Source organism: Notolepis coatsorum (assembly GCF_963971535.1).
Source record: "Notolepis coatsorum genome assembly, chromosome: 3".
In the NCBI taxonomy this organism is placed as follows: domain Eukaryota; kingdom Metazoa; phylum Chordata; class Actinopteri; order Aulopiformes; family Paralepididae; genus Notolepis; species Notolepis coatsorum.
The window spans coordinates 42,020,423-42,033,441 of NC_140167.1; the positions used below are offsets into that span (position 1 = coordinate 42,020,423).

The 13,019-nt window shown below is 42.8% G+C and overlaps 1 protein-coding gene across 1 annotated transcript in view; it reads left to right on the top strand.

Annotated features, from left to right (window-relative positions):
- The first annotated feature begins 825 nt into the window (after positions 1 to 825).
- The window catches only part of mboat2a (membrane bound O-acyltransferase domain containing 2a), a 161,822-nt gene continuing 149,628 nt past the window's right edge, over positions 826 to 13,019 (top strand). The window contains exon 1 of the mRNA XM_084311625.1: positions 826 to 1,095. Coding sequence (XP_084167751.1) covers positions 1,015 to 1,095 — 81 coding nt within the window. The 5' untranslated portion in view covers positions 826 to 1,014. The remainder of the gene's footprint in view (positions 1,096 to 13,019) is intronic.

The window sequence follows — 13,019 nt, forward strand, 5'->3', positions numbered from 1 at the left end:
ACTCCTATGTTGTAATGTGACCTGTATGAAATATAGAGGTAGGAGAGGCACAGCAGAGAAGGCTGATGTTACTGAGAAACACTTGTAAGCAACGCCCCCTAGTGGTTACTGTGGTTTAATACAGATAAAAGTGACAAACTTCCTACTTGCATTGTCTCTCAAATGATAACCTCTAGGTGGCGGTGACACACAGTGGAGGAGAACAGGGTGGATACCACAAGCAGCTCCTTGGGTTCATTCGGGTACCAGGTGGCCTAACGTTACAGTCAGTCACTCTATTCTCTTTAATTAACCTACAAACAATAGGCCTACATTCTGACTTCTGATGTACTTTCTGTATTTGTCATCACAAATAAACTAATAATACATAACGGGTGTATGTACAATGTACATTACCTTATATTTAACATATAAAAAACTTGAACTTGAAACACACACACACCCCAGTCATTTGGCGGTATCTGTTATTATGTACTGCATAAAAGTAAGATGATATATAACAACAATTCAGATCATCATGATGCACCCAGCGACCCTACATCTCCCCAGATGCGCCCAGATGCAACACGCCCCTCCTCACAGCTTTCTTCGCCAGAATGGAACGCAGTAAACGTGGGCGGGGCCGCGACATTGTACATTCAAATTCAATTTGCCCTGAACACTGTAAATCAAAGTCTTCCTGCCATTTCAAAGGATTTGATTGGTCGATGGAATTCACTTTCTCCACGTGATAGGCCCAAATATCGTTTTTTTGTATGTGGGCCGGGTTCTGCTATATCTCCGCCCCCACCATCTTTGTTGTCCCTTCTCGCTGTGGCTCTCGCCTCTCTGCTGTGGCCGTGGTGGATGACAGGCAGCCGTCGAGGCAGAGGAGGCTAGTAGTGAAGCCTGTCGCAGCATCAACAGCAACAGGAGCGGTTGTTTATCAGCAGCACAGCGGTGCAGCCAGGGAGGAGAGAGTGGATCGAAAGGAGAGAACGGATTCACACAGACCCCCCCCCCAACCAACCAACCATGGCTACTCAAACGGCATCCTGCACGGGATCCACTTTATTGCAACCGATCAGCGAAATAATCAATCTCCCCATTGACCAGGTAACGTTTATTAATGTATTATGTTTGTAGAAAATACATATATTGGTTAATCGTTCTTCATTCGAGCTTTTGTTGTTGGATCCATTCTAGATGGCCTCTGGTGGCAAAGCCTAGTGATGCGCAGCGCTTTCCTTGCCAAACGGTTAGCTCATAGTACTGTGTGCAGATAGCCATTTACATCCAAACACATCATATTAACATGTAGCCTAGCCAGTCGGCACATGTCTAGCTACTTGTGTGGGTTTCCTCCCCCTCCTCCCATTCAATGTGAGCATAGGATAACATTAGCGTCACATCACAGAGATACCTAATTTAGACTAACGTTTGCACCGCTCGCCTGCTACTATGGGGCTGTTGTTGGTACTTGGTAGTCATGCTGAATTCACAGCCACCTGAAGTTCTGCCTTTCTCTTCATCGCGTCTCGACGATATAGGATGTTGTTTCATTCAGGCTTTGCAGTTGCAAAGTTGTGAAGGCCCCTGGCCCCTCCTTCACCAAGAAGTTGGGTTGTCTTTCTCAAATGAATCTGAGCTCACACATGTGCGTTGAAGTCCCATAGGATTAGAAAAGGAAATACAAATAAAACCGATGGCATTTATGTGGTGGTCACTCATGATCCATTAGGCCTAGATTTCCATCACACAAGTCCTTTTCGAATGTATTAACGCGATACCGCTATCATACGTCCCCTCATCCTGAACAGAGGGGAGGGCAGCACAAGTTCTCAATCAGTGTGTCAGACTGTGCAGCAGTGACGTAACCAAGTGGAGTTGTGTAACAAGGTGTGGCCCCATGATCATCTGACATCACTGAGAGACTGTCGGGCATGTGGTAACAGATCTCTCATGTGGAATGGAAGTGGGACACGTTTCTGTCGTTTCAAGTAAAGATATAATGGCTATCCCTCAGAGACTGACGGGGATTATATCGGCGGCCGGCTCGGCTCAGCTCTGCTCGGCTCACTGCATGGGTCTTTTGGACAAAGTTCTCCAGAACCCCTCAACCTGAAAAACACAACCACAAAAAATGTGTTCCGACAAAGCACTGCCTTTCATCCTCTTCTCACTGTTTGATCTTGATCATGATCTGTGGCTGCTTGGGGGTCCTGTGGTCTGCCTGCCATGACCCGTCACATGACCACTGTTAACCACGATGGTCTCCTCTTGGCTAAGAGAGCCAGTGGAGAAGTTTATCTTTTGATTGTAGTGGATTTACATTGTGGTTCATTGGAGTCCCAGACTTACAATGAGCTATTGTTTCAGACAAATACCCAGTATCCTACACACCAGCATCCTACACACCAGTATCCTACACACCAGTAGTATCCTACACACCAGTATCCTACACACCAGTATCCTACACACCAGTAGTATCCTACACACCAGCATCCTACACACCAGCATCCTACACACCAGTATCCTACACACCAGCATCCTACACACCAGCATCCTACACACCAGCATCCTACACACCAGCATCCTACACACCAGTATCCTACACACCAGTATCCTACACACCAGCATCCTACACACCAGTATCCTACACACCAGTATCCTACACACCAGCATCCTACACACCAGTATCCTACACACCAGCATCCTACACACCAGTATCCTACACACCAGTATCCTACACACCAGCATCCTACACACCAGTATCCTACACACCAGCATCCTACACACCAGCATCCTACACACCAGTATCCTACACACCAGTATCCTACACACCAGTATCCTACACACCAGTATCCTACACACCAGCATCCTACACACCAGCATCCTACACACCAGTATCCTACACACCAGCATCCTACACACCAGTATCCTACACACCAGCATCCTACACACCAGCATCCTACACACCAGCATCCTACACACCAGCATCCTACACACCAGTATCCTACACACCAGCATCCTACACACCAGTATCCTACACACCAGCATCCTACACACCAGTATCCTACACACCAGCATCCTACACACCAGCATCCTACACACCAGCATCCTACACACCAGCATCCTACACACCAGCATCCTACACACCAGCATCCTACACACCAGCATCCTACACACACCAGCATCCTACACACACCAGCATCCTACACACCAGCATCCTACACACCAGTATCCTACACACCAGTATCCTACACACCAGTAGTATCCTACACACCAGTATCCTACACACAGCATCCTACACACCAGCATCCTACACACCAGTACCCTACACACCAGCATCCTACACACCAGTTGTTTCGCATGTGTGCGTGTGTGTGTCATCATAATCATGATTACTTTGGTCAAAATTGAGATCATGATTATTACTCATTGATTTTTAGAAAGATCATGCATTTATTATTTAAAAGAAAAAAAGGCTTTCTAACTGTCCATTTCCTTGAACTTTAAATATAATTCAACTCAAAAACATGACCTGGCTCAAAGGCTTGACCTGGCTAAACGTAAATGATCTTGTTTTCATAATTGTTGGAAGCCAAAATTACGTAATTGGAAATACAATCTGATTAATTGCCCAGACCTAAGTATACTTTACGATTGTGAAATTATTGTTCCTTGCAACAGTATTGGAAATGTAAAAAGAAAATAAACCATTTGAATTTGAAACAGTGGTGAGAAGAATAGATTTTGTTTCTTAAACTGTCAAAATTCCTGCTATTTCCTCCCATATTGATTTTTTTTCTCTCTCTCTCTCTTTTGTTTGGTCACACACACCACCAGCAGCATTAGTCGATGGTGTCCATTTTCTCAGATTGACAAAACATGTTCATCGTCGTATCTTGAGACTAGAGTATGGCTAAACCACAGACATACTCAACATCTCACTGGAAAAGCAAACATTGCCTGGTGCTTGATCGGCACATCTGAAATGAAAACTGTTTGTGTGTGGAGAGAGAGAAAGAGAGGGTTGAGCTCCTAGGAACAACCAGCTTGAAAATAGGTGATGAGGAATTAAAGCATAGAATGCTGTATGAACGAGGTGAATAATCCAATTGACCTATCTCAAATCCTGCCCTCTTTTCTTGATCCTCCAATCACAACTGTCACTTGGTGGTGGTACTAAAGGTGCACCCATAGTAACTATAATTCCAGCGTTATGGATGTTACATTCAGAGAGACAATTGGAAACTTAACTTAACATTGACAAGGCATCGATTTGAATTGGAAGTATAATTTACACATTTTAGTTACACTTATTGAGATAAAGATGAGCCTGCAGTAAAAAATAATTTTACCTTTTGGATTTTGAGATAGGTGACAAAATTCACAGCGGTATGGATTTGTTTCGGAAATGGACAAGCTTTTCGGACTCACTGAACACATGATGAAAACTCTGTGAATATCTTTTTCAAAGAATAACATGTTTACTATCACTTTGGGTTTGATGTACCCAAAAAGCACATTCAGGAAAACCTGGCATTTCCTCTCAAGGAATGAATCACAAAAAAGTGCCGTTATGGATGTTACATTTTTGCGTTATGGATGTTACACGTCTGAAATAGACAAAAAACACTATCATTTTGAGGGTCAAACCAGTCTGGATTCATGTTGTAGTCTGAAAAAATGCCAGGAAATGCTGAGGCTGGAGTTACACCTAGGCTGTTTTTCGTTTAGTTTTTCAGGTGAGTTTCGCAGCCGAGTTAGACATTCGTTTTGCACCTTGATCGCGTTCGTTTTGTCAGAACAAGGCTTGGTCAGACCACAACGGATCTCGTCTCGAATTCAGCACTGAGCATGCGCAGGGAGGTAGACAGTTACTCTCCCTCGTCCCCGTTGTCGGCCACACTCAGCTGTGAGAGAATTGTTGAATAGATACACAAATGTTCTAGAATGTTTGATTATGACATCATACTGTGATCACAAATGTTTTCGGGCATTCATAACATTATTTTGCGTGATTGTACATTGTAAGTTAACACAGCGCACCCTAACTGCTTGTGTATTCTAGCAGTGTTTTAGAGGTTATTTTGTATCGCGTCAATGTTTGTTATGAATAAAACGCCCGAAAGTTACAAAGTAGCCTACAGTTGACAGCTGGGCTGTGTTAATGTTACAATGTACAGTCCCGCGAAATAACGTTATGAATGCGCGTTATGGCATTGCTCGAGGCAGGAGAGATGAGGCGCGCGGGGCATGGGGGGCTCTGCTGCTCGGTGCTGCTCGAGACAGACAGACAGCCCAGACTGGAGAGATACACGGTGCTGCGCACGGGCTGTAGGTTACACTCTACTGCGCAAGGACGTTGGTGAGGGCACGCAGATGGTATCTACTGCGCATGGGCGTTTTCGCAACAACGGCTCCGTGCAAATTACGGCGAGTTTTGGCGCTACTCAAAAACGGAAAACACAATTTAGCGTTTTCAGTAGGGCCACAACGTATCCGCCAAAAAACGCATTTCTGTGTAAAAGGGCCAGCAAACGTATTCAAAAACGACTACAAAAACACTAGTCTAACCATGGCCTGAGAGAATTGTTGAATATATATAGAACACAAATGTTCTAGAATGTTCGATTATGACATCATACTGTGACATCACAAATGTAACATTCTAGAATGTTCTATTATGACATCATACTGTGACATGTTCTAGAATGTTCTATTATGACATCATACTGTGACATCACAAAAATTACAAAAAATAAATATTCTGAAAATAAATTACAACGTTTTTGGAAAATAGCTCTTTATTTGATTAACAAAAGTGTTTTCTACAGAGAACAGCAATATTAATATAGGTTAAATCAGAAAATGAGTTTTGGAGCAATTCCATGAAAATGTCAACCTCACCATGAAAAAGAAAGTTATAAAAAATCAAGTCCAATTCACTCTGCCTGGACTGGTTCAGAGAAATGGTATCTCCCTCTGTTATCCATGTGAGGATTGAGGTGTTCACGAATCTGATCAAAACTGACCCAGGACTTGTCCTCTTGGTTGGAAGTGCAGCGGTAAGCCTCCATAAGGGACATGGACATGTGGTGTTTCTGAACCCTCTGCTTGACTCCTTCTCTTATGGTCACTGCATCCTTCATTCCTGGGGCCTGTCTTGAAATGTCGTCCCTGGAATAATACTGGAATAATACTCATTTACTTTTTGGTTTCATTTGGGGTTTCTGTGTTTTTTGGGGTGGGTTTCTTGTCACGCTACTCGGCAAAACAATAACAAATACACCTGTAGGCTGAGCAGACGCGAGGGGGAGATGGCCAACAGCAGCCGATTAGCAGTAGGCTAACGTGGACACTGCTCTGCCTAGACCACCAATGTTGTGTCTGGGAATATGTTGGATTTGAATCAAACGAGGAGTCATAAAATACTTCTGATTTAAATCAAACAAAGGGGTCATAATCGGACAACACACATTTTTGATAGAGTTTTTTGTCTATTTCAGACGTGTAACATCCATAACGCAAAAATGTAACATCCATAACAGCACTTTTTTGTGATCATTCCTTGAGCGGAAATGCCAGGTTTTCCTGAATGTGCTTTTTGGGTACCTCAAACCCTTCCCTACAAAGTGATAATAAACATGTTATTCTTTGAAAAAGATATTCACAGAGTTTTCATCATGTGTTCAGTGAGTCCGAAAAGCTTGTCAATTTCCGTAACATCCATAACGCTGTGTATTTTGTCACCTATCTCAAAATCCAAAAGGTCAACATTTCTTATTGCAGGCTCATCTTTATCTCAATAAGTGTAACTAAAATGTGTAAATTATACTTCAAACAAAGGGGTCATAATCGGACTTAACAACACACATTCACAATGTAACATCCGTCACTTGCAATGTAACATCCATAACGGTAACATCCATAACACTTGTAAAGAATACAAAAAATAAGACCAGAATGACTAATTGTTGCTAATATGTCATCTTTATAAAAGTTAGCTTTGCTTAGGAAGTTTGGTTGACATTGCATTCCAGATGCATGTTTTATGACAACTTTTCCTGGAAAACGTTATGGATGTTACATTCGCTGTCCCATAAAGGGGCATTATAACAGCATGCTTCACCTGCCAATGGAAAGACACAAAGTACATAATTGATTCACATATTGATACAACAGCCCTTCATGACCAAAGGCGAGGTTAGAAAAATATCTGTTGATTTATTTTTTTGCCATTCTGGCCATTCAGAAAGTCATACAATTAGGTTAATCGAAAAATAAATTTTTACATCATTGTGTCTCCTCCTGTAGTGTGAAAAAACATGCATTCTCATAAATATTACGATCAAATCTATTTTGTACTTCAAAATATAGACCTTGATGATACATTTGAAATTAGTTTGGTTATGATCATGTTGTTTTAATTTTCTTCATGGTGAGGTTGACATTTGCATGGAATTGCCGTTCTGTTGTATGAGTATCGGCATGGAGCCGGCCTCTAAGTAGCCTACTACTTGCACTCAGTTGGAAAATGAAGCTGTTACCATACAGATACTTTTCAAGACATGCACTTTACTGGAGACATTCTGAAGGCCTAGACCTACTTGGGATAGTATTCATACTGGCCAAATAGGCTATGTTACTTTCTTGGTACTAGCTTAGGGCTTAATTGTGTATCAAGATATCTCGATATGATCTCATCATGATATGCCATTGAAAGAAAATAAATAATCTTATTCATCAAGCCCTACTTGGTACTCGTATCTGCTTTTGGTGCGCCTCCACTTAGTATACATAGTTTATTTAGTTTCATTCACTCTCTTTCCCATAGATGGAGTAGGAAGTGGTTGCTCTCGACCAGGTAGACGGGGATACCAGTGCCCATGCCCATATAAGGAATCTCCCATGTCACGCCAATGTAAACATTACCGTATTCTTATTCCTCCAACCGAAGCTGTGATAACTTTTCTTGTATTCCAAGTCCGACTATACACATAATATCACATAATTGAGAAGTGAATGCACAACTATTAAAAATCCATTAATCTTAAATGCCTGGATGGCTAATGCTCACAGACGCTTCTGCTCGCTTAGTTTTTGAGAAACAAACACAGAGGTATCTCGGGGGTAAGCCTCGGTGCGTTGGTGTGTTTACTGCTTTTAATCATGATGTCATAATAATGCGTTGTGTTGTCTGTCTGGATGACTACAAAAAAGGACTAATTTGAGCCTCACAGAATGCTAACTAGCAGATATAGTGTCATGCAGACGTTTGATGACCTAACGATAAGAGAGAATGTATGTTAATAACGACAATAGGCCTACAACTTTGTTACGCGATTATATTAAGTGATCACAGCAGGTGGAGTCGAAGATGTGGGAAAGTGGGCTTCGCTAGAGATACCCACACGTGCTCTCCACTTCCAACAGAGCACAGCCCTCTGATTCTATCTACGATCCGTAAACGCCACGGCCGATAGTGTAGCCTAATCATGTTCCCATCTTCCTGCGTGTGTTTAGTCTGGAATGCACCCAGCCCCTCCACAAGGTCCCAGACTCATGTTGCCTGGCCAGATTCTCACGTTTCCTTGGGTTCATTCCACTTCTTAAGGATATTCCCTTTTTTACATGTAGCCACGGTCGATATGCATTCACAAGCCTGATAGAATGTAAGGGTGGGGGGGGGGGGGTGTAAGTAATTAATCACACAAATTGTAATTCCAGCCACACGGGGATCAACTTTCCTGCTTAATTAGTTCACAAAACCTGCAAGATCTTGTGTCGTGTTCCACTACTCTGGGACAATCAATCAAGTCATAGTTGTTATTCCAAGATAGCGCACAGAGTGAACTTGGATCTTTTGAATGGCGGAGACCAGGGGACGTTGAATGTGATAACGTTGTGGAATGGGATTCAGCCCATGGCCTCAGTTAAACCTCTCTCTCTCAGAGCTACTCATTATACATTGAAAGCATATCGCTCTTGACACAACAGGAAGGCTGCAAGGAACACTGCAGCTGGAGTGAGACCACGGAGCCTCGCTGTGTAGCCTGCAGTGCTTGGCCTACTTGGCATGGGTGTCTACCAGCCTCTTACTATACACCCTGCCTACACCCATGGCAACTGGGCGGAGAGGAAGTAAGCTCGGCAGTCAGCAGACGCAACAGAGGAGATGAGAAGTGGGTCAGAACTAGGGACGCTGCGATTGTGAAATAACAATCGGGCCAATAGCCGATGCCTAGATACCAATGTTTTATTTGAAATCAAAGCACACGTGTGCAGCGCGGCACCCGTAGCCCCAGAGTCGTGTCCAGCCAGTGGTTTCTTCTCCTGCAGGGAGAAGGCTACTGTTGTGACGTCTGAGTCAGACCACAAATAATCAACACAACATTTAGCCGCTGCAAAATGAATGCAACACAACAGATAAACATCCGTTATATAATATTGCAAATATTGGCAGATACCAGTGTTTGGCCGATAGATTGGTGCTAGTCAGAACTCGGAAGTATGCTGCCTCAGTCTTAGGCTAGGCACTGTAAAATATTGGCTTAGCTGTTGAAGCCAAATGCCTCCGGCTGCGGCTGGTGAACCTGTTTTCAGCTGTCAAGATACCATACATTCTTCTGTTCTCCTCTCATGTCCTCAAACGGAGCGTTCACGCATCTATCTTCTACGATCTTATCAATGAACGAACACACGGCTAGAGAGAGATGTCCGTCTCGATGCGGAACGGAGACATCGAATATTAGACTGCCACTACCCCTCTATACCGGCGCTGGGCATGTGTCACTCTTGTGGCCGTTCGTCTTGTCAACCCTCTGCCAACAGGCCAGGGATGTGCCAGGGATGTTTATGGAAATCAATAAAACAGCTCAGATACAGTGTCATCATGTGGATGCTAGGCAGGGGCTGATGCTTCTGTGACAGAAAAGTGAGCTGTGTGTGTGTGTGTGGTTACTCTACTGAGTAACATTGAAACTGACGGGTCTCTGTACTGGATGCTATAATGGGAGCTGTGTAATCTGAGTTGACCCCATCCTTCTCTCTCTCCCTCTCTAGCTTTCTCTCACACCCCCAGACACACCTCGCCCATACGTAACGTGCCATCATTGCCATGTGATTGCCTTCTACACACACGCACCTCTTTTGTTGTGCACCGTTGCACAAAGCCTTTCTCGCCCACACAGGTGTTTTAATATTATCACCTGTTCAGTTCTCTCGACGAGCCCGGCTCGCTTGGAAATTTTCCACAGACAGTCATGTTTGATCAGCAAATCTCTAATGGGATGAGTTCTGGATATTAATGCCTTGTTTTCGGGCACTTGCTGGTCTTCGTTCGTAACACATGCATGCTGTAAAAAAACAAAAGTCAACGTCTCTTTTCTTGACCATAGGGTGCGTGACAACGTACAACACTTCAGATATTTTTTTTTATTCTGAGGTCACGATTCATTTCGATTTTTCGAAAAATGTATGTACTACAAATAGATTTGTCCCATATAGACTTATAGACTATATATTACACAGTTTGGTTTGGCTCAAAATACACATTTTATAATAAACAAGCCATTATGTTAATGCCTGTAGCCATACCACCAGTTAAACGGAGAGGGGGAAAAAAACAAGAGCTCTAGGGAAGAGAATGAGAGGGATAATCGTCAATACAGTTTTGAATTTCAATACACACACTGTAGGCATGTGCAGTCAAGTTCACTGGAATCTTTGATGCCGTATTGGGATCGTTGAACCACACTACTCGATTGGTAATATCACACAACATGATATTTAATCTAGCGACAGGCTCATAATATTTCATCTAGCGACAGGCTCTTGGTTCAGTAACCATTTTAAACGGACTAACTTCAGAAGTCGTAGGGGTGAGAGAGAGAGAGAGAGAGAGAGAGAGAGAGAGAGATTCTCACAGGGAATGTTTTTCACACCTCGGCTGTGAGCATTCCTGAAGTGTCATTATAACACATAGCGGAGCGACTGCTTGAAACTTGACAGCTGAATGTTACAGATTAGTAGTGTGGCCTGTGTTAGACACATCTACTGTATCATGGAGAAAGGTGCACACAGTGTGGACAGAATGACAGCCCTACCGTAAAACTTCAATGAATAGCCCAGGCTCTTTATTCCCTTCAATCACTGAACTCGCCCGCCTTTATATGGGACAGGTACTCTAATTCCTTTTGCACAAAAATCCTGCTCAGCAAAGATGGGAAATATCCAATTGTTTATTTAAACCAGTATGAATATTGTATTTATAAAATAAATTCACACAGGGACAGTGCACATTAATCAACATCTTCTCCACATCAATGTAAATGTGCCAGAATTGGCTAATGAGCTCGTTTTCATCTGTAGTCCCTGCCTACCATGCATGTCTTTATGGTGTATTACGTGTAGCAGCATGTACACATCAAAATAGAATAAATAAAGAACCAATCTATGGATCATTTAATTATTAACACATCACTGCACCAGATCCCCGGTGTTGCTCAAGAAAAGATGGCTGATAAGACTTGGTTTCTGCTCTTTCCATTAATGCAGTGATTCTATCAGCTTGGATACCAAGATTAATGGTAACCTGCTAAATGAACGAAAATGTGATTTAAATAAAGATGTTGGTTACATAGTTGTCGCTCAGAAGGTGAAGCTTTTAATGTACATTAAAGGTAATGTAAAAAACTAAACTAAATCATCAATGGCAATCGGGTAAACAATGAATGTAGACCGGGCTTCTAGTCGAGACCTGCCTTTTGTCAAAATGCGTAACAAAAAATGCGCCTTTATTTGGGACAGGCGTCTATTTGTGACTGATGTTTCACAGTAAGCCTAATTCCGTTCCCCTGACTAAATGAATGAATGAATGACATATAGCCATTCAACTTTAAAGAAACCGTAAACCTTATTTTTGATTGCCAGGGCAGGAAGTCAGTAGTACCATTGTTTTGTTTAACGTCCTCTACGGACATGCAGTTGTACGCTTCGCCCATCGTCTTTGGTGACGCGTTCCGTCTCGAGGGGCAGCACTTCACGTCTTCCCTGAGGGCTCATCACCCTGGTCTCTGACCTTCAAGCTGTGGTCCTCTGATGAAAAAGCACACAGTGTACAAACTCTGCTGCTTCCTGTGTCCACACAGTGCCCAGCCAAACAACCAAGCCACTGTGTTTGTGACATACCGGATTGCAGTTTGTCACAAGTCGACAACACGGCTACATCTTTCATAATAACAATCCCTCTTTTGTTGTTGCTGCTGCACTTGTACCAGAACATTGTTCTGTAGGCTACTGGGGCCTTTTCCAGTGTGGGCGTCTGAGTGAGTCTGAGCCTGGCCTTCCTCTTAACCCTCTTAAACCGGGAAACACATTTGTGTGTATTATGCAGGCTATATAATGCATTATTAGCAGGCGTTAAAGGTGCACTCTGTAAGACCTTCTACATCCTGACTATGTAGACACAACCATGTACAATTATGTGGAAAAGCATGTATTTTATTAGGTGGGTCTACACACACCGTCTGCGTCCTCTCTGCCGGCTGATGAGAGCGCCTCCAGTGTAATAACCAATCAAGTTGACCTGCTTATTCCACGCAGGTGTTTGTGGTTTGAGTCTACATGGTCTTCGTTCCAAACCATCGAAGAGCTCGCCAAGTGCACCTTTTTAAATCCAGGATGCTGACCGGTGCCTCTGGGAATGGATTACATGTAGTCATTTAGCTGACACTTTTATCCAAAGCGACTTACTAGTAGACTAGGCATAAAAGAAAATATTGTTTGGTTCCTGTTGGTTGTCAGTTAAGGCCATGGGTAGGTAGGGAATTTATTTTATTACATTTTTTATAATCTTTTCCCACAGCGACTGTTTAATATCCATAATACTAAAGGTTTGACTAAGATTTTTATGAAACTTTATTGAGAAAAAAAATTTATTTTTATTTTTAACTCATAAAATAAATTGGGTCGCACCTAAATCGGCAGGGTCGGTCGGCAACCGGAACCAAACCATTTTTTCTTTTAGGCCC